This window comes from Acartia tonsa, chromosome 7 (assembly GCF_053477335.1).
Source record: "Acartia tonsa isolate MP-2025a chromosome 7, ASM5347733v1, whole genome shotgun sequence".
In the NCBI taxonomy this organism is placed as follows: domain Eukaryota; kingdom Metazoa; phylum Arthropoda; class Copepoda; order Calanoida; family Acartiidae; genus Acartia; species Acartia tonsa.
Window position 1 is genome coordinate 51,652,761 of NC_137266.1, and position 22,437 is coordinate 51,675,197.

General features: G+C 32.8%; 2 protein-coding genes across 3 annotated transcripts; both read left to right on the forward strand.

The window, feature by feature from the left end:
- The first annotated feature begins 104 nt into the window (after positions 1–104).
- Larp7 (La related protein 7) lies at positions 105–8,851 on the forward strand. The gene is made up of 16 exons (XM_080166577.1): positions 105–238; positions 705–805; positions 1,131–1,201; positions 1,600–1,688; positions 1,904–1,948; positions 2,280–2,431; positions 2,840–2,912; positions 3,211–3,262; positions 3,783–3,872; positions 4,308–4,421; positions 4,889–4,966; positions 6,055–6,133; positions 6,757–6,845; positions 7,272–7,444; positions 7,777–7,843; positions 8,398–8,851. Exons 1-16 carry the CDS (start codon positions 116–118, stop codon positions 8,511–8,513), a joined length of 1,512 nt encoding a protein of 503 aa, XP_080022703.1. The 5' UTR covers positions 105–115; the 3' UTR covers positions 8,514–8,851.
- LOC145323965 (uncharacterized) lies at positions 8,837–22,433 on the forward strand. 2 transcript variants are annotated; one of them, XM_080166579.1, is made up of 14 exons: positions 8,837–8,895; positions 9,672–9,792; positions 10,663–10,758; positions 11,291–11,370; positions 13,015–13,157; positions 13,698–13,772; positions 14,225–14,375; positions 14,547–14,625; positions 14,893–14,968; positions 16,025–16,083; positions 16,960–17,052; positions 20,036–20,078; positions 21,872–22,081; positions 22,283–22,433. In XM_080166579.1, the coding sequence occupies exons 1-13, from the start codon at positions 8,881–8,883 to the stop codon at positions 22,050–22,052; spliced, it is 1,212 nt and encodes a 403-aa protein (XP_080022705.1). In that variant the 5' UTR covers positions 8,837–8,880; the 3' UTR covers positions 22,053–22,081; positions 22,283–22,433. The 2 variants fall into 2 exon arrangements, with proteins under 2 accessions (XP_080022705.1, XP_080022704.1); XM_080166578.1 differs by lacking the exon at positions 22,283–22,433 and having other exon boundaries at positions 21,872–22,274.
- The last annotated feature ends 4 nt before the right edge of the window (positions 22,434–22,437 follow it).

Genomic DNA, 22,437 nt, shown 5'->3' on the forward strand with positions numbered 1-22,437 from the left:
GTGGGTAAGAAGGGGGTGGGGGGAAAGAAGAGGGTTGTGGGGAAATTTTCATTTAGAATTGTTTGTCAGAATCCTAATTGATAACTAAAAATGTCAAACATTTACAGAAGTAAAAATGAAGGTAAAAGAGAAAAGTGAATCAAAAACTGATTCAAAGGAGACGCCTAAAGAATCTAAAAAGAGAAAGAATGAGAGTAAAAATGAAACTGATAACAAAGAAAAAGAAAATAAACCAGAAGTAAGATTTTTGGTAGAGAAGCTGCTCTATAATTCGGTCTCTCCGTCGGTCTGTCCGTCTGTCTGAAACATTAGGGAGAAAGGTGATTTTCTTGGCTTCTATAAAAGATAGACGGCTGAAACTTCTTTTCAATATTCCCATCAATATGGAGCAGCAGAATCAAGTTAAAAACATCTATGGTAGTCGGACTGCTTTTAGGCAGGATTTTAGCTACTTTTATTGTTCACATATTTCCCCATAACGTTGGTGTTATGTCCGATTTTAAATTTTTTTATGTAGTTTGCTTTGACCAATTCTATTTCCATATTTTCTTGAAAAGATGATTGCTTTCAATTCATGGATGTTTTTTATTAAAATTTAAAAACAAGAGGTTTAAAAAAGATAATGCATTGAACATATTAGACAAACCAAAAAATTGCATTTGAAATATTTTGTGATTACCTACCTATTTTCATTATTTTTGTAGGTAGAAGAGAATAAGACAGAATCTGGAAAAACCAAACCGTACAGAAAGCGAGAAAGGGGACTCTACAAGCGCATAGCTGAAGTTTTAGAGTTTTATTTCAGGTTAGGCACTTTTTATTACCTATATCCAGTGGTGTTGGGGACCTATTCGTCTGCTAGCAAATTGATTTCTGCTCTTTTGTAGCGACTTGACTGTGTTAATATTTTAAACGCTATTGGCTGATGCAATGGGTTTATTATTACTTGGATCTAACACCAGATTATCATATGCTCTAATAAAGTGAGTTTTGTAGCTGGCTGAAATAACGATCCCCTCCTACTGTATGAACGAACTGTGATATCCATGTTAGCAACCTAAAATGATGGCAATTTTCTCCCTGTTATATTTTCTCCACCTAGCCTATATTCTATATTCATTTTTGTTCAGTGATGCGAATCTACGAAGAGATGGATATTTATCCAAACTCATTAAAGAAGACCCTTGGGTTCCTTTATCAGGTATATGCAAGGTTTTCCCTCAAAGTTCCTAGTCGAGCACATAGTAACCCCCCCCCCCCCAGGGCCCCAAACCCAATTAAATTTTTTTTAAATAAGGGGTTGGGGTGCATTTTTTGTGCGTTCGTGTTTTACTTTAGTTCAGGGTAAATCCGCAAGGTTAGGGCACCAGGGTATAGGTCCCACAGGGTTAGAGTCCCCCAAAGGGAAAAGGCTTAAAGAAAGCACCGGTTAATGTAAGGTTTCTATGAAAAAATCCTCGACAAATATAATAAAAATCCGAAAAGCAAACGAAGGTTAATTTTTTTGCAAGACTTCTTTTGAATTCCTATGAAATCAATGGTCAAGAAATCTTCAATGTACCTACTTATCATTTTATGATCATTAATAATCCTTTTTAGAGTTTAAGAAGTTCAACAAAGCCAAATCTATGGTGGGTGAATTGATCTCAGAACGAACTTTTGAAGCCCACCTTGTTAAAGCTTTACAGGTTTACACTTTTTTATTATAAACAGCTTTACGCGGATAATAAAATGAAAAATTGTCTATAGTACGATGATCTACATGATTTTTAAGTATGGCTAAGAATAAGTTTTAATCCAGCGCAAATTATTTGGTTTCAAAGCCATTCTGGAAATTATTTTAAAAACCTTTTTCCTTGATTCTTGACATAAATTATTAAATATTAACACTTTTTTTTTTCAGGTGAAAAAGTCAACTCTGTTAGAAGTGTCCGAAGACCAAACAAAGGTAAAATTATTTCAGAACTCATTTTGAAACAGTCAATAAAGACTAGGTAAGGAACAGTAATAGGGGTATATTAATAGTTAGGGTACAAATACATATTTCAATGGGTAGAAATGGTTTACTTGAAATTTTGAAGTTTTAAAAGCTATTGATCCTTCATAGCCCAAGGCTACTTTATCATACTAATATCTTTGTACAGGCTAAATATATATTTCAGAAACTAAGGTTTTCATTATAAAAAAAACACTTATAAATCACCTTCCAATCAATCAATCATTTTTTATTCTAAGGTATTCAATTTGTATCCAAGGTACCTATAGAAAATTAATTTAAGGTGAAACGAGTAACTCCATTATCAGACAAAGAGAACACAGAGAGCTGTACCATTTATGTGGAGAACATTGGTCCCGACTCGACACCAGAAACACTGCAGTACCTGTTCAAGCCGTTTGGCACAGCTGTCTATGTGTCCATTCCTAAATACCTGTAAGTTTTTAGAAGTTTCCGAGTTTTACTTTTCAGATTTTCATTCGTCTTTTTGGGGGATATAAACTTTTCCCTTTCCTTAAAGTATTGTTGTTCATTTTCTGTTTAAAAAAGAAAAGTAATTTTTTTTTCTGAGGGGGGGGGGAGAAGCTTTACTGTAAGTTAGTGAGATCTTTTGGCACTGACAGATGGAAGGATAGACAAACATCCTGTTACTTATATATTTACTAGCGGAGCGTCTTTAGCATATTGGCGCCCTGTATTCAAATGGGTAAAAAGGGATCAGAAAAATAACCTAAAACCATCCCAGGACTAAAGTGAAATATTAAGCTTCAAACTACCTACCTACTTTATATAATAGAAATGATGTAACTTAGTTGTTTTTAAAACATTTTATTTTTGTTTCAGTCAGTCGAAAAAGCCAAAGGGCTACGCGTTCATAGAGTTTGAAAATGAAACTAGTGTAGCTGAAATTATGAAGGTACTAGTTAAAATATTATTCATAAACAATTATTTAGTAGTTATAGAAATCTTAAGCTTCAGACAAAAAAGACTTTCTACTTGTGAAAGGATAGGTTGTATTAAGAGTAGGTATTTCATCAAGAAGCAATAAAGATAAAATTCCTTAGTTTTAGCTATTGTTTTTATTCTTTACTATATTTCATTTGTTTTTCTATCTCTTTCATAAATCATTACCATTTGCATAATGCATCAATTTATTTATTGTTAACAATTACAGCATGCTTTTGTACTGCACTAATTATTATTTTGACTTTTAGGCATGTGGTGGAACAATGAATCCTGATATCAAGAATATTTCTATTTCAGACAAGGAATTGTTATCTATCAATATTTTGCAAACTAGCGGTTACGCCTCTACCCTCTAGGGAAGGGCTTGAGAGGTAAGAAATAGCCTAAAACCACACCAAGATTTCTAGAAAGCTTCCCTAAAGAGAAATAGCTATTCAAACTAACAATTTTCGAAGAAGAAAACCTTACATCATAGGATGTTAACAACAAGGATGACAACATCCATAAGCAGCGAAGATCATGTATATCACACAGTATACTAAAATTAGGAGAACAGACGAACATTGAAGAGTAGATGTTTATTGGTCATAAAAATATTCACAGGAGGACACTAGATATCTATCTTTGATAGCATCTTAGAAAATAAATTTAAACTTCAGCTTATTGTAAAGGATAAATAAAGAATTTTAAAAATCAGTAATCTATCTCTAATAACAACTGAGAAACATTTACCTACGGACATACGCTAATGATAGAGTAGCTTTACTGCAAAAAAGATACCTAATGAATTTCAAAACTAGATAACTCAAAAAAATGGACTAGGACCTTCTAAGTATAAGAGCTTATAAACAAGAACATGATCCAACATCGGAGGAACAAACAAGTGAAGTTAAAGATGGAGAAAATGGAGGTAGGGATCTTGTTCCTTATTTAAAAGTTATAGGGTGTCTGTCTGTGTGTACCAAAAGATCTTGGTAACCGCTGTACTTATATGCTTCTCCTTTACAGTATAGTTCCTCATAGTTCCTAAAAAGTTTCATAATTATTTTAGGGGAGGTTAACACTACCTTCCCAAAAAGAAAGAGGGCTCTAGCCAAATGGGACCAATTGTCTAACCCTGCTCGGCAATCACCTAACCTAACCTAAAATATCCTATCAAAAGCTACTGTGAAAATACTACGAAACGCCCCTTAAGAGGCGTTGTCAGGAAAGGGACAATACCCCAAATATTTACCTACTAACTTTAAGTTTTGTATTAAGAAAATATATTCTTCATGGTCAGGAATTTTGCATGGCATTACTTAGTATCTAAACCTAATTGTTAGAAGGTTTTTTTTATTTTTAGCCACTAACTTACCACCAAGCCCAAAGCGATTGAAACTTGATGATAAAAATGCGGGAGGAGAGGATATACCTAGTGAAAATCAAGCTCCCAGCGTTGAAATTGAAGCAAATATTGGTAAGAATTTTTAATAGTTATAAATCTCAACCATAACATTTCAAATAGTAACTAGTGCAGCTTCATAACAAAATATATTTCAAAGAAAAATCTTTATTATCAGTCGCATAACTTGTAGACGTGTATCAAGCAATATTAGCTTGGTCTTTTTAGAATGTTTTTTACCTATAATAACATTTAGGTTTGGTTAAAAAAAGGTAGGTTATTAGCCCAAAGAAAAATCTTTCAAAAGTTCCTGAAGGAAGACGTGGTTTTATGCCATTTTCAGGCTTGACGTTAGTAGAGACAAAGGGGTTAGTTAACCTTTAAAGTTGATGTTTGTTTGTTCATTTTTCCTCACCACTATCTAAACTTTTTTTCCCACCCATTATAAATTAATGGTCAGGTATCCAATTTTGCACTGGTTTTCCATAGTGCCGTGTATTGTTCTAATGCAATTAGTTTCTAAAATATATATATCTTTGCAGAGATGGGAAGTTTACTGGGACTGAGGATCCTGACAAAGCAGCAGTGGAGACGTCTTAGGAATCAGTATCTTAACAGTCAGGAAACAATACTTACTAAATTCATATTCCCAGGGTACTAAAGGGATAAGACAATGGACGACTAATTGATGTACATACCCAATAAGCATTATTACCCCCTTCTGAAAATTAAAATCATTGGTTGAAATATTTGGACACTACTAGTTTTGAACTAACCAATTAAAATTTTATAAAAGTTTATGAGCCAACGAATAATATATCGTGGTTATAAAACTTTTAGTACCAGAGTAATTTACAATACATTGTCCCCTCCCTCTCTTTAAAAGTGTAATGCTCTATTCACGTCTAATTCGCAATTTTTTAATGTTTTTTTTCTAAAAATACTTTTTTTTATTTAGGTAGCTGATTAAATTTGCAAAACAACTTTTCTAATGGTGTAACTTATATTTTTAAAGATGTAGTTCTGGAAACCATCTTTTCATAAAGCGTACAAAATTCAAGCGAATATATTCTTTGAGAAGTTTTTCCTAATCTTATGTATTTATATTATCCATATTTTGGTTTTTAAAATCTATATTATCATATTGGAAACAGAGAGAGAGAGGACAATTGGCTGTTTATTACAATAGTCCCCAGTTTTGTTATTCGTTGGCCTAACAACTTTGGGGACTTTGTTGAATTTGATTGGTTAGTTCACAGGGGTGTATATTCTGCATGGGATCCCCTGCTCAGGGGGGGGGAAAAAAAATAAAAAATAAGTGGTTGGAGGGGAAAAAAATGTAAACATTAAGAAAACTGAAAACATTTTTCCATTTCGCCCCCCTCCTTTGTTAAAAAAACTAAAAAAATGTGTGGTAGGAGGGATAAAATAAATAAAATATAGAGTTCTTTCAATATTTTTCTATTTCCCCCCCTACTTTTTAAGAAAAATCTAGGGGGGAAAAAAATAAAAAAAATTTTGTAGCAGGGGAAAAAAAATAAATCTTGTGCAGAATATACACCCCTGTTAGTTCATTAAGTTCAATGTTCAAGCGTTTCAACCAATAATTTTAATCTGCAAAATGGGTAATTTTGTGTATCCTCATTGGATCTTATCATTGGCAATTGTCTTATCCCTTTAGATCCCTGTATTTGAAAGTATTGTGTTTAGAAAAGAAATATTACGATTGCCAAGAGACAGCTACGCCAGGCCTCGGGGAGCAGTGCTCAATATCATCAACATCAAAGGCATTTATACAATAAAACTATATATATAGATGTAAAACCAGACAACTACCTGGACCCCCTTGGGGACCTTTTCGTCTGCTAGCATATTGCTATTTGCCCTTGGCTGTGTTAAAATTCCCGATGCTATTGGTTGATATTTAAAGACCCAATTGAACTATGTCCTTGAGGTGGAGGCATACAGTTATTTAACCCCTTCCCCCTCTATTGTGTTACTCTAATATTAATACAATACTGACCGTCTTATCTGAATTCTTTTAGAGAAGATTTGCTCCAAATTTTCAAAAATTATTTAGGAAGCTGTTTTAAATTGAGGTACTGGCCTAAAAAAGTACTTACTTACAGTTTATTATTTTTAATTTCCCTTTATGGTAGATTGATAAGTTACTGTTTAACATTTAATAGACACTTATATAAAGTACCTAGCAATTTTTGTTTTGTAGCTTAAGATTTCGATAACTACTCAACCGATTGAGTTCTTATGGAAGCTTCGAAAGATTCTATGATGGTTTTAGACAATTTTTCAGTTTTGGCTATTTTTTAGCCTTTGTTTTCCCATTTTAATACCCTAGAGGCTAGGGCGCAGCTCCTAATATGCTAAATTGTATAAATTCACAATTAAATAGAGCACAAGAAAACAACAGTCACTCAAACCAACACAATCAAAATTCTGCGACAAATGCTTCAAAACAAGACAATGTTAAGTTTGATTCAGGTTAGAAAGCATTATTTAGCTTAGACAGTGAATTGAATTATTTTTTTGTGCCTTTCTATTTTTATTTTTAATTTTACAAAATTGAAAACAAAAGGCTTTTAATATTTAAAGTTTTTAATGAAACATACAAATGCATTATTTAAACTTACCCCTGTTAGAAATTAATCACTGAGAGAGGGGACACTGGGCTGGTTATTACACTAGTCCCCAAAGTTTTATAAAAAAAACCTTTTGTAATTCGTTGGCTTGATAACTTTAAGTACTTTATTGCATTTTCATTGGTTGGTTCATTAAGTTGAGTGTCAAACGTTGCAACCATTAATTTTCTACAGATAAGGTAATTTTGTATGTTATCATTGGGGTTGTTCATCAATTTATCTGCCATTTAGATCCCTGCCTTTAAAAAGATATTTAATTTCTATTTAGGTGTAATTGTAAAGATAAGCGTTGAAGAGCAAATTGGTGAAGTAAAAGCTCTAAAGAAGAAAGTGAAGGAGCTGGATCCCAACGTGGCCTATGTTGATGTTAAAATTGGACAGACAGACTTCTTTGTTAGGTGTAAAACTGTTGAGGATTGTGACACATTTTGTACAAATAAGGTAATAGTTTTGAATTTAAATATTAAATATTGAATTTTGATTGATTGGTTGATTAAGTTGAGCGATCAAAGGTTTTAATCACTAATTGTAATATAGAACTTGCTTACAACTTTGAAGAGTTAAACTGAATTTTGATTGGTTGGTTAATTAAGTTGATTGTTCGGACTTTTCAACCACTAATATAAAATTGGCTCATAAATTTTAAACCACAAATTTTAATTTATAGAAAGAGGTAATTTTGTGTATCATCACTGGGGATGTACATCAATTTATCGGCCATTGTTTTATTCCTTTAAATCACTGCAGGCGGAATAAATTGTTTGTTTTTATAGGTTGATGGGTGGACCATAAGTAAACTCGCCGGAGAAGAAGAAAAGGATTACTGGAAAGTTATTGCCAAGGAAAGACCATTTACTTTTTTAAAAACTAGCGGCTACGCTCTTAGAGGCCTCTAGTGGCACTTGAGGGGGGGTGGGGGGCTTGAATTCAATACAATATTTTATTTTTGATTTTTTGGGGGCGGAGGGTAATTTTTTTGGCGATTACTCTTGGGACTAAGTTGGGAGGGTGGTGGTACCCTCCCCCAAATTAGTTTCCCAGATCCTATAAGAAGCTACATTCTCATTCTTTCAAAATTTCAGGTGCTATTATTATATCATGATTGGTGTTTGTTCAAACTAACAGTGTCCAAACATTTCAACCAATACTTTTTTCCACTTTTTCCACCATTCGAAAAAAAGATCTTAATGCTTCATCGTCATTTGTATGGCTTTTTGGACATTTAAATTGATGGTCCCCAAAAAGTTTGTTTGTTTGTTCGTTCGTTACACTTAAGAATATACACTTGGTTTTATGTCTTAATATTAAAGGAAAGTAATATTTTTTTCAATTCAAAACTCATCAGTTTTAGTGAAAACTAATCTTTTTTAAAAGATGTAAATGGCTTTTTACACAGGACATGTCTGACAAAAAGTCAGGCGCTGTGAAGGTACCGAAGAAGAAAAAGAAGACAGTCCTGTTCAGAAAGTTGGAAGAACACAGAAATTCTCATATGTACTTTCCTGATTAATAAGCTCAAACTATCAAAGGGTTTTGGACGTTTTTTTTTAAGTTAAATGTCCAAACGTTTCAACCACTAATTTTAAACTACAGTAGGGGTAATTTTATTATTATTATAAGGGGTGTACATCAATTTATCGGCCATTGTCTTATCCCTTTTTATCCCTGGATAAGTAGAGTTAAATAAATCTACCAAGGGCATATTTTTAAATATTTGTTGTAGGTACCCATTAATTTTTAATCATTAGAAAAACATTGTGATAAAATCCACCAGCATTAATGCTATTAAGCATTTTTTTGATCATTTGACTTTTTTGTTTACTTTATGTGATCTCTATACATTTCAGATACTCAATGAATATTTAATAATAATAATAATGTCAGCTTCATACCAGGAAAGTGTTGCTACTTTTATTTTTACAGCAAGTGGCTTCACTCATAGCCTCAACATTATGCAAACAAAAGAGTCTGTCTTGATCTAAAAGAATCGGGTATAGTCCCTTTCGTGGTAACGCCTCTTAAGAGGCGTTTCGTCGTATTTTCACATTAGTTTTTATAGATTATTTTAGGTTAGGCTTGGTTAAGTCGGGTTAGGTGATTGCCCCGCAAGGTTAGAGCCCCCCGCAGGGGCTAGAAATAGGGGAGAAACTACTATGAAAAAACGAAGAAACGCCCCACGAAAGGGACTATACCCAAAGTATCCTTTCAGTATTTAGGCCAGAAACAAAATAAGGCAAACAGTAGTAAGGGTAAACAACGTATCTCATAATAGGATATTGTTTGGTAAAAAACTTATTGAATGTGAGTATTGATCGCCTTTTTTTATCAGCCATGCTTTGCCTAATCAAACATAATTCTTAAAATGGACTTTTGTATTCAAAAGCATTCGTAAGTATTTTTAGCAATTATCAAAACCTACCTAGTAATTTTTTAAAACAGGGAAAAGGGAATGTGATTCTGACAAACAATTCTAAGTGAAAATTTCCCCTTAATCCCCTTCCTTTTTTCTCCCCCCTTCTTACCTACTTCCCTTCAGTTACACCAAATAACAAGTTTTCCTCCAACAAAATATTTAATTTTCGGCAATTTCTAATGGAATTAATTGCCTGAATAGCAGCCCCTGATTTTATAGAATCTCGTTTTTAAAAGTAGCAATCATATATTTGTACAGATAAGCTGGAATAAATTCCAGAAGAATATATCCGAGTACCTTCAGTCAATGCTGGCAAAAGATTTTCTAACAGATGTGTCCTTGTACTCGGGCAATCAAACATGGAAGGTCCATAGAGGTGGGTTAGTTAGACAGACAGACACACAGATAGATAGATAGATAGACAGATACATAGATAGATTGTCAGATTTTCTAACAGATTTGTCCTTGTACTCGGGTAATCAAACCTGGAAGGTTCATAGAGGTGAGTTAGGTAGATAGCGATAGACAGATAGATAGATACTTAGATAAACAGATAGATAGATAGACATGCTGCCAAAAGATTTTCTAACAGATGTGTCCTTGTACTCGGGTTATCAAACCTGGAAGGTCCATAGAGGTGAGTTAGACAGACAGACAGATAGATAGATACTTAGATATACAAATAGATAGATAGACAAGCTGGCAAAAGATTTTCTAACAGATGTAACCTTGTACTCGGGCAATCAAACCTGGAAGGTTCATAGAGGTGAGTTAGGTAGACAGATAGATCTAAGAATGAAATAATTGTATAACATTACATTGTATCAGGGTCCCAGGGAGGGAGGAGGCAATGGGCTGTTTATTACACTAGTCTCCAAAGTTTTATAATTACGTTTTTTGACAAGTTTGGGGTCTATCATTTAATTATGATTCGTTGGGTAATTAAGTTAAGTGCCCAAACGTTGCAACCACTAATTGTAGTACACAGAGGGGTAATTTTGTAAGTCCTCGAAGGGTGATGTACATCATTTTATCGGCCATTGTCTTATCCCTCTAGATCCCTAGTGGGGATGCCTTAACTCATAAAAAGGCGTAAATAATAGGTACAATGCAAAGTTAAGACTTTCAGACAAGGTTGTTCAATCAAAAGATTAGTTTTCTCTATTTCATAGTCGAAAGCCTATGCATCTACTACAAGATTTGGCACTAGTAACCAATTTTTTAAGATTTTAATTTTATTTTTTAGTTGTGCTATGTGCCAATAGTGGATATTTCGAGCAGCTACTGCGAGGTCTCGGTGTTCAACAACATCCAGTTTTAGTTCTTGACCATATACATCCAGGCAAAGGACATTTTATTCAGAGATATAAAGGGATAAGACAATGACAGGTAAATTGATGTACATCCCCAATGATGTACATCAATTTAATAAAACAACCAATCAAAATTCAATAAAGTCCCCAAAGTTGTCAAGCCGACGAATAAGAATGCGTTATTAAAAAAACTTTGAGGACTGTGTAATAAATCCTATTAAACAAATTGTGTTGAAAAAGGACGGTCTGACATATGAACAAAGTGAGTTAAAGAATAGTTATTTATCGCATCGTATTACAGACATCTTTCCGCGGATATTTAAATGAAAAATTTTAGATTAAATCCAATTTTGTTAATGTCCAGGCTAACAAAACTGGTAGGTATTAATTTTATGATTTTTATTTTAATATTCGTGGAAATTGGCTGTAATACGATGCTTTACTTAAATATCAGTATGTCTGTAAACCGGTTCTAATCCAGCTGTTTTAAATCGGTTTTGAAGCCATATTGGAATAATTTATCAACCAAAAATAAATGAATAACATGGACAATTTCTTTAGAATACATATCATACCTGTTGGAATACATTTACACTGGAAATATAAATATTGAACAAGGAAAAGTACAAAAATTTATACAGGTTATACTTTTCATATCTTGTTAAAAGCAAAGCCTTTCTATAGTTAGGGTCGGTCTGTACGTACGTACATTCGTCTGTCCGTAACGGTTAGCTCTTATAGGTAATTTAGGTAAGTTAGTATTGTCCAATCAGTTTCAAATTTGGCTTGAGGATTTATGTATAAGTTAGGTACAATGGTTTTTGGCTTTTTTTCAGGAAATCTCTATAAAAAAGTATTTGTTTTTTAACAGTTTGTCTTTGAAATCAATATTCATTTATTTCTTTACAAAATCATCTAAACAAGAATGACAAAATCCAGAAAAGCAAAGCTCTAAAATCAGAAGAAAGGACCCTTGAAGAGTTTTAGAACTTAATAAGCAGAACATTAATTTCCAAGTGTAAACGAAATTGTAAATATAAAATGCGTAAATATGGGATACAGTAAAAGGACATACTTTCATTTCTAGGATTTGATTATAGATTTGAATCGCTTATAATACTTTACCTTGTTGTGTTAAGAATCATTACTCCAAAAATCAGATGACTAGCATAATCATATTATACAAATAACTGTTTAAAATCATCATGCTTTAAATGGACGTACGGACTTTCTGGTAACGATTATAGAGTTGCTATGCTTTCTAAATTGTACCTAACTGTCATAGGAATCAGCATACAAAGTTTGAAATCGATTGGATAATTCTAACATGCCTAAATTAACGAAAAGAGCTAACTGAATACGTACGGACGGGCCGACCCCAGCTTATACCAACAATGAAATTAATTCGGAAAAAAATCACGAAACCTATACGTGTTTTCAGCTGTCGATGGGGGGCAACACATCGTAAAATTGACGACCTATCCATTTGCCCCCCAAATAGTATTTTATATTTAATTCGCTTGTTGGTTATACCTTATACCTGGCCCGACCCTAATTATAGAAAATCTTCTCTTTTAATAAAATGTGAATCGTGCGCACCTAAGTTTCATAATATTAAAATGTTTCAAAACCGTTCAGTAGCCTCCGATTTTTGTAGTTTAAGTGCGCTCTTTTTTATGGAAACCTTAAATTATTAATTCAAGAAATTGTATTTTTAAGAGACGGAAAAGGTTTTTTTGAGGACAGTTAGAAAAGAGAATCCCTAGTAGAAAGAAGGACGCTACGTTTCTCTTCTATTTTAATTTAATATCAATGAGAATTTTGTTCCTATTAAATTATAAAAAGTTATTTAATTAAATTAGCTTATCCTTTTTTTTATATAAAGTAGTAAGTATTTTTGTATGTAGCGAAGGATCTCGCTAACTACTTGACAAATGTTACCTATTCTCTTTTATAGTGAAAATTTTTAAAGGTGAAGGAAAGGCTTATGTCTTTTTTTATAGGGGAGGATAGCTCCACCAACCAAAGATAAATCGCCCCTGTTAACCAACACCACTTCCTTAACTTTTTTTTTACTTTTTCATTGAAAACTAAAATGTTAAGTGGAAGGTTGACTTACTTGTTCTTTATGTTCCCCTTTATGCCTCTAGGGACATAGCCGCTAGTTCAATAAAATTGCACTTAATGAATTAATGAAAAAAATTATGATTAAATTCATAAAATCAGAAATCTTTGAAAGTTTATTATATTAGGTAATGTAGAAATTAAAATTAAAAAAAATCTAGGTGAGTAAAATGTTACAAATCCGCGGAATTTCCACGGATCCATTTATGAAACAGGACAACAACGGATCCTCCTCCCATGATGATCTGGATCTGACAAACTTTGATGACCTGTCTAGCCAACACAGTTCTGCAGAATCTCAAAAGTAAGTTTGATATTGGTCAGTTATAGGATTTTGGAAATTATTTGTTGTGATAAATAAAATGCCTTTGGTTTTGGTTTAATGTTAGGTAATGAAAAGGTACTACATAAGCTTAATCATTATTTCCCCCACTCGCCCTATCTTATACTAAATATTTTGAAAGGAAACACAATGTCAAATGCTCTCTTAAAGTCATAAAGGTTTCTACTGTTTGTTTAAAATGATTTATTTATTAAAAATCAACGATGAGTGCAATAAAGAGCCCTTCCACATGGATCGTTAAAAAATATATTTTGACCTATCTATGTCATGATTAAATTAGCAAGTTTACCCCCTTGCATCTATTGACTTTGCACTAACAATGGGTGATGGTTAGATTTTTAAGGCAAGTTTTTTTTATCAAATCGCATTTCAAAGAATGTACCTAGCTTTTAACTACGAATGCGTAAGAAAAAGCTTTCCTGCAGTTTAGTTAAAGCTATCTATCCAAACGGACATATTTACATTTCAAACTTTATATAATAAAACTAATATTATTTGTAGTTCTTCACCAATCAGTGAGCACAATTCCTATAAATTAAACAAGAATCTCAAGCGCAAAAGACAATTATCCACAAGGTAAACACTTTTTAGTTAAATTAATATTGAGTTTAAATCCTTATAAAAGTAATAACAGGATCCGAGTCTGTGTGTTTGTCTGTCTATCTGTTTGTTTGTCTGTACCGAATGATCTCCATAACAGATGAACTGATATGGTTCTCATTTACATGGTGGCTTCTGGGCAGAATGTATAACTGCAGCAAAGGCTATAAAAAGTTACAGAGACGTACGGACTTATTGCAAATATAGGGTAGTTGCACTATCAAAGCCGTCAAATAATCTAATAATCTATGAACAAATGCAATCCCATAAAGGAGGTATTTTTTTGGCGTATTTTCCGTAGGTAAAGTTGTTTGTAACGGTTTTGTCAAAAGATATTAAGTCAAACTGTTCTTAATACGAGCATTGACTTAACCGTTACACACAACTTTACGGTAAATGTGCAAAAAAGGACCCCCTTTATTTACTAGACGAAGTAGTGGGAAGTCTGGTAGACTGCCTGCACATTCACAAACCAGAAGCAGCGGCCTATCAACAGCTGACCAATCACAAGACTCAGATTTAGAAACATGTGATGTGTCACGTGACAATATGGCGGCCACAACAGCTGATTCTGTACAGGTAAGATTTATAAACATGTGATGTGTCATGTGACTTCTTGGTGGCCTCAACAGCTGACTCTGTACATTATAAATCTTTGGGGACTTGCCAATAAACATCCCAATATCCCCCTCTCTGGAAAAAATGGAATCAAAATGGATCTGTTGACTGAACTTGTCATTATCTTTTAAGGTGAAACGTGAAACTTTTGTGGAGGTTGGTTTAATGGAGGACAACAGAGATACTTCTTCTGCGGATGAACAAGACTCAGGTACTTAAGATAGTTGGAAACTAAAAGGATAAGACAATGGCCTATAAATAGATGTACATCCACAATGATGATACACAAAATTAACCCTTCTGTAGATTAAAATTTATGATGAACCAACCAATTAGGAATCATCATGCAAAGATTCAAATCGATAGAACAATTCTAACATGTCTAAATTAACGGAAAGAGTTAACTGTTCCGACGGACCTATCCTATTAATAGAAAAGCGTTACTCTTGAAAATATACCTATAATTTTTTTATTTTAGTGGAAAGAGTAGAAATCAAGACAGACCCAGATGCCATAAGTGATAGCCTACCTGAAAATACAAGTCCACACACGAGGTAATACTTTTCTAAATTGTAAGTTTATTAAAAACTCTTATTGTTTTCAGATTTACTACAATATAGAATTTAAAAACGTTTTACCCACCTTCTCCCCAAGCCCACAAATTTTTCTACCTAATCTTATTATTAGTTTTAAAGTTGTTAAGATAAAGATTATTTAAATGAATATATTATTATGAAAAATCAAAATGAGCCAACTAATCCGGTAAATGTAATAAAGAAAAGATTATTTATTTGAACTTTAATATTACTTTTGTCACTTGTGTATAAAGCAAAATCATTATGCCTTTTTGAAAAAAAAGCATCTAGGTACTAGGCACTTCTTCCACTTATTAAAATTTTCAATGCTTTATAGTTTATAAATATACTAGAAATGGGAAGCTGTGCCATACCCCATTAATTTATTTTATGTCTTAAGTTACCGTCCGTCCGTCGAAGTAAGTTAGCAAAACCCCTTTAACTTTGGCTATAAAAGGTCTAAAAGATTGGTTTTTTTTTTCTTAATTTTTATTAATATTAAGGCAGGGTGCCGGAGCCGTATAATTTTGATGCGGCTCCGGCTCCAGCTCCGGCTCCGGCTCCTACCTTAAAATTAATATATCAATTTTTTTCATTATTGAATTTGATAAAATAAAATAAATAATATAAAATATTTTGCTTTTATTTGATTAAAGCTATATAAAAGTAGAAGGATGTGTGTCTATTTGTTAAGTAACAATAGTTTTTCAGTTTATTATATGGAAATAGACCGTTGCCAAATTATAATATTACTTTAAAAAATCATTTTTAGCTAATCCGGAGCCGGAGCCGTTTTTTAACGAAAAATACGGCTCCGGATCCGGCTCCGGCTCCACCAAAAATGTTGCTGCTCCCGGCTCCGGCTCCAGAACACTGTATTAAGGTGATAGTCAACGGACATTAGGTAAACTTTTTTTTCATTTCAAAAAGGCATGAGTTTTCATGAAAACTATTTTTGTTAAGATTTCATTTTAGTCCATAATGATAAGAAATAGATGGAACAAAATTCCTTTTATTCGTACAACTTTTTTTTAGATTTTCTGAAGAGTCATTGGATCTTAGCAAGTCAGGCGAAGAATTGGAAATTAAAACAGGTGAAAATCTAAATACAAAGTATTATTTACCAAATAAGAAATTTAGTAACAAGTACCCAAATGTTTCAGTTTCTTGAGTTTCAGGGTTGTATATTCTGCAATGGGGGGGGGGGGGGATAAAGCGTACTAAAAACATCAGCTGATATCATTACCAAAAAAAAATTTAAAATCGAAACAAACAAACAAAAATGAGAAAATATTTGAAAAATCTGCAAAAAGCTACTTTTCTCTAATATACAGACCCCAAAATCCCATAGAATAATGGGATATTTAAAAGTTTTTTAATGTTTTGCAATGCTTCTTAATGGTTTTCAATGTTACCCTAGGTTTTTTTTTCCATTGTTTTCTAGGTTTTTAAAATTTTTATCTATGTTTTTTTATGTTTTCAAAAAGATTGAGAATATCCCCAAACCATTTAGGAGGGGTATTTACCCCCCCCCCCCAAATAATTTTGGGGGGGTAAATACCCCCCCAAAATAGAAAAATCTCTAAGAAAAAAAATTTTTTCGCGCTTCGCGCGCATTTTTAATACTAAATTTTTTATAAAATTTAATTTACCCCCCCCCCAAAAAAAATTTTTACCCCGGTGGTAAATTTTTGGGGGGGGGTAAACAAATTTTACCCCTGCCAACAGATTTCAGGGGGGGTAATTACCCCCCCAAGCAAATTTTACCCCCGGGGTAAAAATTTTGGGGGGGGGTAAAAAAAATTCGCGAACCGCGCCATTTTACCCCCCCCCCAAAAAACCGAATTACCCCCCCCTTAAGAAAATTTTACCCTCCCAAAAAAAAAGCTTGGACGCCCCTGATCTATTCGAACTGAAGTAATACTAATAATACTCTAGAGCTCCTTGTAGAATATATAATGTATGTTAAGGTGATACTGAAAGATCAACCATTGGATTAGGAACGTGTAATACAACAGGATTGGGCTCTTTATCTGTCAGAAGTGATCTATTACCACCTAAAGGTAATCTTTAAAACATTAGTAATGTTTTTTTTTCGAGGATCAAACAAAGGGGGTCATTTTTTGCGAATTTTTCTTAAAGAGGTCACGTGTGTTACTGTTTAGACAAATGCGCTTATTAAGAACAGTTTGCGCATTTGCAGGCTGGCCACAAACATACTATTTCCACTATTTTTGCATACTATGCAAACTATTCCAAAAAAATATGCTATTTCCATTATTGTCCAAAATTGCATACTATTTCCACTATTTCTTTGGATTTCAGATAAATCTTCAATTTTTAGGTAACTAAAACAAACTGATTTTTTTGATCATGAAAAGAAAGCCAAGTAGCAGGTTTCATCGCATTTTCACAGTATCTTTTCTCCTATTTCTAGTCCCTGCGGGGGGCTCTAACCCTGCGGGGCAATCATTAACACTTACCTAACCTAAAATAACCTATCAAATGCTACTGTGAAAATACGGCAAAATCGCTAGGTACTTTGTTTCAATTTTTTTTATAGAAATGTTTCCAGAAGAAAGTTGTCTTTCAGTTCAGATTGTTGTACCTTTATTGAAAGTTATTGGTATTTCTACATTCAATGTAAAGATTTTTTTTGAAAGATACCAAAACTTGGTGTAATTAGTGACACAACCAAAAAGATTTCACCCAATTATCTCTAAAACTAAGGGAGTAGCACCCAAAATAAAATTGCTGGTATGTCGTGTCACGTGTGATGAGTCACCTCATTTCTCCCCCCCCCCTTTTGCAATTAGATGATAGGGTTGATTTATCAATTACATAACACTTGTTGCTTCGCCCCTCGCCTCAGGAAAATAGCTTAAAACCAACCAAGTTTTTTATGAGCTTAGCTGAAAAGTATAACCGATTAGGACCAACATACTTTTGGCTTTAGAAAAACAAACTTACCTACTACTTATATTATAGGATAAAAATTAAACTAAAAATAATCGTTCATAAAATTGTGGCTAATCTTCCTTTGAATCATAATTAAATCATACTGACAATAATTATAAAGTATCTAACGGTTTCGGACATCATGTAATGCAGTTTGAAAACAATAGGACAACTTTAACATACCTAAATTATCGTCAAGAGCTATCCGTTACGTACGGACGGACATACATGAGAACCTATTTATAGAAAAGCAGCACTTAAAAAAACTCCCAGCTGTAGTAAAGGTAAACAATATACTGACACTAAACATAACCTGTCGTGACAATATATTGACATAAAAAGTATAAATTGAACATACACAACTTGAAATAGCGCAGCTACTGTCTATATGAAAAATGTTAAAAATGCTACGTACTTTCTAATCATAGATAGGCTGGTTTTAAGAATTTAGAATCAATTGTATACTATTGGAATGTGTCGATCTACTTTAAATAAATATGCCATATCTAGTATATCAGTTTTATTTCAGTATTTAGTGTTATCGCTGCGCTACATACTTTGGACCGGATTGTCCTATATATGAACTGAACAACAAGGATGACAACATCCATAAGTAGCGAAGCACAAACAAATAAATAAGAATTTAGATATTAGTTGTTTAAAGCATGTATATTAGGAAAAAATCATGAAACCTTTTCAACATTTGTTTTTAATTTCTTAATATTTATATTTCAGTACTATGACTAACAGACTGACGGTCAAAGTAAATTACACACTGGATGCTTAAACCAACGGGAAATTTAATTTTGATATATTTAACTACAAAATTTTTTTAAAACAGACCATAAACACCAAAGATAGGAGGAAAAATGTGAAAAATATAAAAATAGCCAAAAACCTGCAAAAAGGCAGTCTGACCGCTATTGATGATTTCTTGAAACGACAGGAAATTTAATTTTGATATATATAACTGAAAAACTTCGGAAATCGGGCCATAAACACCAAAGGTATGGAGAAAAATGTGAAAAATACAAAAATAGCCTAAAACCTGCTTAAAGGCAGCCTGACCGTCATAGTTGTTTTCTTGAAATGACAGGAAATTTAATTTTGATACTATAACTGAAAAATTTTTGGAAATCGGACCATAAACACCAAAGATATGGAGAAAAATGTGAAAAATACAAAAATAGCCTAAAACCTGCTAAAAAGCGGTCCTACCACCATTGATGTTTTATAGTTAATTGTGCTCCTTAATAATGGGAATGTTGTCTAAAAATTTCAGCCTTTATTCTTTTATAGGAGCCGAGAAAATCACGTTTCCCCCAAACTAAGACATACGGACAGACGGACATTTCAAATTACTGATAGCTAACCAACATTTAAAGGCCCTATAGTGTTTTAAATGCTTGCTATTTCATACTATTTTGTTTAAAATGCATACTATTTCATACTATTTTTAAAAAAATTGCATACTATTTTTAAAAATTTTACATTCTATTGCATACTATTTACTTTTTTTTTTGCATACTATTTTATGCTATTTTGAAAAAAAGTCTGTGGCCACCCTGCATTTGACTAACCAGTAACATTACGGAAAATATGCAAAAAAAATGACCCTCTTTTTAGTACCTATCTACTCAATGAATCATTGAGGTTGTGGGAAGGGGGACATTATACTAATCCCTAAAGCTTAGTCATTATGATCATAATTATTGGTGGAAAAGTTTGTACCGTAGTTCTTTGGATTTGTATAAGATCAACGGTAATTCAGCCTTAATAAGTTTTTATGCAAGGGAATGGCAGAACATTAGGGTCAGTATAATTTTTCCAGTATGGCTTCGAAACCGATAAATATCCGCTGTATTAGAATCGGTTCTCCGCCATACTGAAAAGGCTGGCATAGCATCGTATTACAGACAATTTTCTACAAATATTAAAATGGAATTTTAAAAAAAATAATACCGAATTTGTTAACCTGAACCTTCCAGGAGTACAAAACTGGATTTAATTTTAGAATTCATTGCACATTTTTACATCTGCGGAAAGCTGTTTATAATACGATGCAATAAAAATTACCATAATTTTCAGACGCCATTCATCAAAGAGCAGGAAAATCACAAGCTGATATTGACAGGAAAAATATTTTACAATTTTCAACTTTGAAAAAATTAGAATCATCATATAGGGCGTAATAAAAAATGACGTCAAACAATACAAATGACTTTTGGTAGGCCAGTATACATTTTATCATTGTTCAATTACAATGTAAACTGGCCTATCCTTGGTCATTTTTTATTGTATGACGTCATTTTTATTAGGCCCTATTGGCTGCTTAAGTAAATTATCTAAACTTTTAAAAGGGGTAGTTTCACGAAATGCATTTGAACTTAATTTAGTGAACCGCATATTTTTTCCTAGTTAATGGGTTAAACTACATTTATATAGCATATATTTGAAAAAATTTCAATTTTCTACCTCGTAGTTTTTTAAATATTAAGACTTGAAAATTGTCTTTTTGTGATACATGCAATTTAAAATGACGATTTTCAAGTCTTGATATTTTAAAAACTACGTAGTAGAAAATTGAAATAATTTCAAATATATGGTATATAAATGTAGCTTAACCATTTAACCAGGATAAAATATGCGGTTCACTAAATTAAGTTCAAATTTATTTCGTGAAACTACCAGGATAAAATATGCGGTTCACTAAATTAAGTTCAAATTTATTTCGTGAAACTACCCCTTTTTATTAGTATGAGGAAAGTATTGATAATTTTTAAGCTTACTAAGGTTTTATGATTTTATTAAGATTAAGATGAAAAGTAACAGAAATTGTTTTGAAAATTGATTTAAAAAGATCCATTTCCCATTAGAAGAAAGTGCAGGATTAAAATTTATTCAAATCATAAGAATTTTATGACTGCTTTTACTAATTTTCCGAAATCTTTTTTTAACATTATCAACTACGCCCCTTGCTTCTAGAGGCTCTGTATTGCAGGGGCAGAGAGGATATAAATCCGAAGATAAAAGAGCATAAAACCTTCACAGGAACAATGTGAAGCTTTCCTAAAATAGAGAATCCAATCGATTAAGTAATTATTGAGAACTTAAGCTCACGACAAAAAAACTTTATTACTTTATACAATAGGATATTCTAATACTTCTTTAGCTTGTTTTGTCTTTTCTTTAAATCTGCTGAACGACAGCAGTTAGCGGCTTAGTGTCAGCCTAATGACGGCTGCACTGTTCGCCAATGATTTCAGTTGTACAAAAAACACAAGAATAAAGAAACTGTAATCTACGCATTTAGAACATTTATCATTTTATTGCGTTCTACATTATGATATGATAAAAAAATAATCAATATTTGCTCCGAAAAATATTCAATAAACAAGAAGATTAAATATTATTTTCTTGGAAAAAAATAATCAAATTATATGAAATCCTAAAATCATGGTTTATAAAAGTTAAGGTTAAATATTCGAATCCGGTACTTTCGACTGCTTTTAAGCGGGCCAAATTGTTTTAAAGATATCTTTTCCTACAAATTAAATATTTAATTTAAAATTGACTTCGTCTAAGATGTTTGTGTGTTTGTATCTGTCCGTCTTTATCGAAAGATCTCGCTAACCACTGAAACTATATGGTTCTCCTTTACATTGTAGATTCACAAAAATCTTAGGAAGGTTTATTACTAGTTTGAAGAGGAGGATACATCCACCCTCCAAAAAGATATCGTCCCTTTAAGTGCCCCTAGAGGCCTCTAGGGGCGTAACCACTTGTAGTCAATAAAGTGTAGGGGGCTTCAAGCAGTTTTTAACTAACTTTTTGTGAATCGTTAATTTGTAAGATTCTATTACTTGTACTTTTAAATTTCCATTTTGATTTAAAAGGAAAACATTGCAAATATTTCTAACCCCTCAGATGTCATTTTTGTTCGCTGCACTGTGGAAGTCAAGCTGCCCTCACCATCCACCTCAAAAGTGTCCACATGCCCCCCAAACATGCCCTGTGCGAAAATTGCGAGAATTTCTTCCATGTTTGTGCCATTGTGCGGCATAGGACCAAGTGTCAGACAGTTTATCAGGCCGATGCATCATAGTATAATTGTATTATATTATTTTACTATCCGTAGAAAACTGTTTATAATACGATGCTATAAAGGCATAGGACCAAGTGTAAGACTATGTATCCGGCTAGTATATCTTTATACATTATATTCCAGTATGGCTTCGAAACCGATTAATATCTGCTTGATTAGAACCGGTTATCACCAACACTGAAAAATCTTGTAAAGCATCATATTACATACAATTTTCCACGAATATCAAGTTAAGAACCATGAAATTAATGTCAATTTTGTTAGCCTGGGCCTTCGGCCCCTCGTGGCTAACAAAATTGATTTTAATCCTAAAATATTTTAATAGCCACGAAAAGCTGTCTAAAATATATAATACGATGTAGTCAAAGTATATTTATTAGCAACT

Excerpts from the sequence above, each read along its gene's own strand:
- Larp7 (XM_080166577.1), top strand. The coding sequence starts at position 116 with ATGAAGGTAAAAGAGAAAAGTGAATCAAAAACTGATTCAAAGGAGACG. Across the intron at positions 1,202-1,599 it reads CCCTTGGGTTCCTTTATCAG|AGTTTAAGAAGTTCAACAAA; the intron begins GTATATGCAAGG and ends AATCCTTTTTAG. Across the intron at positions 3,263-3,782 it reads GAATATTTCTATTTCAGACA|AGGACCTTCTAAGTATAAGA; the intron begins AGGAATTGTTAT and ends AAAAAATGGACT.
- LOC145323965 (XM_080166579.1), top strand. Across the intron at positions 11,371-13,014 it reads AAGTACAAAAATTTATACAG|GTGAGTAAAATGTTACAAAT; the intron begins GTTATACTTTTC and ends AAAAAAATCTAG. Across the intron at positions 14,969-16,024 it reads AATACAAGTCCACACACGAG|ATTTTCTGAAGAGTCATTGG; the intron begins GTAATACTTTTC and ends ACTTTTTTTTAG.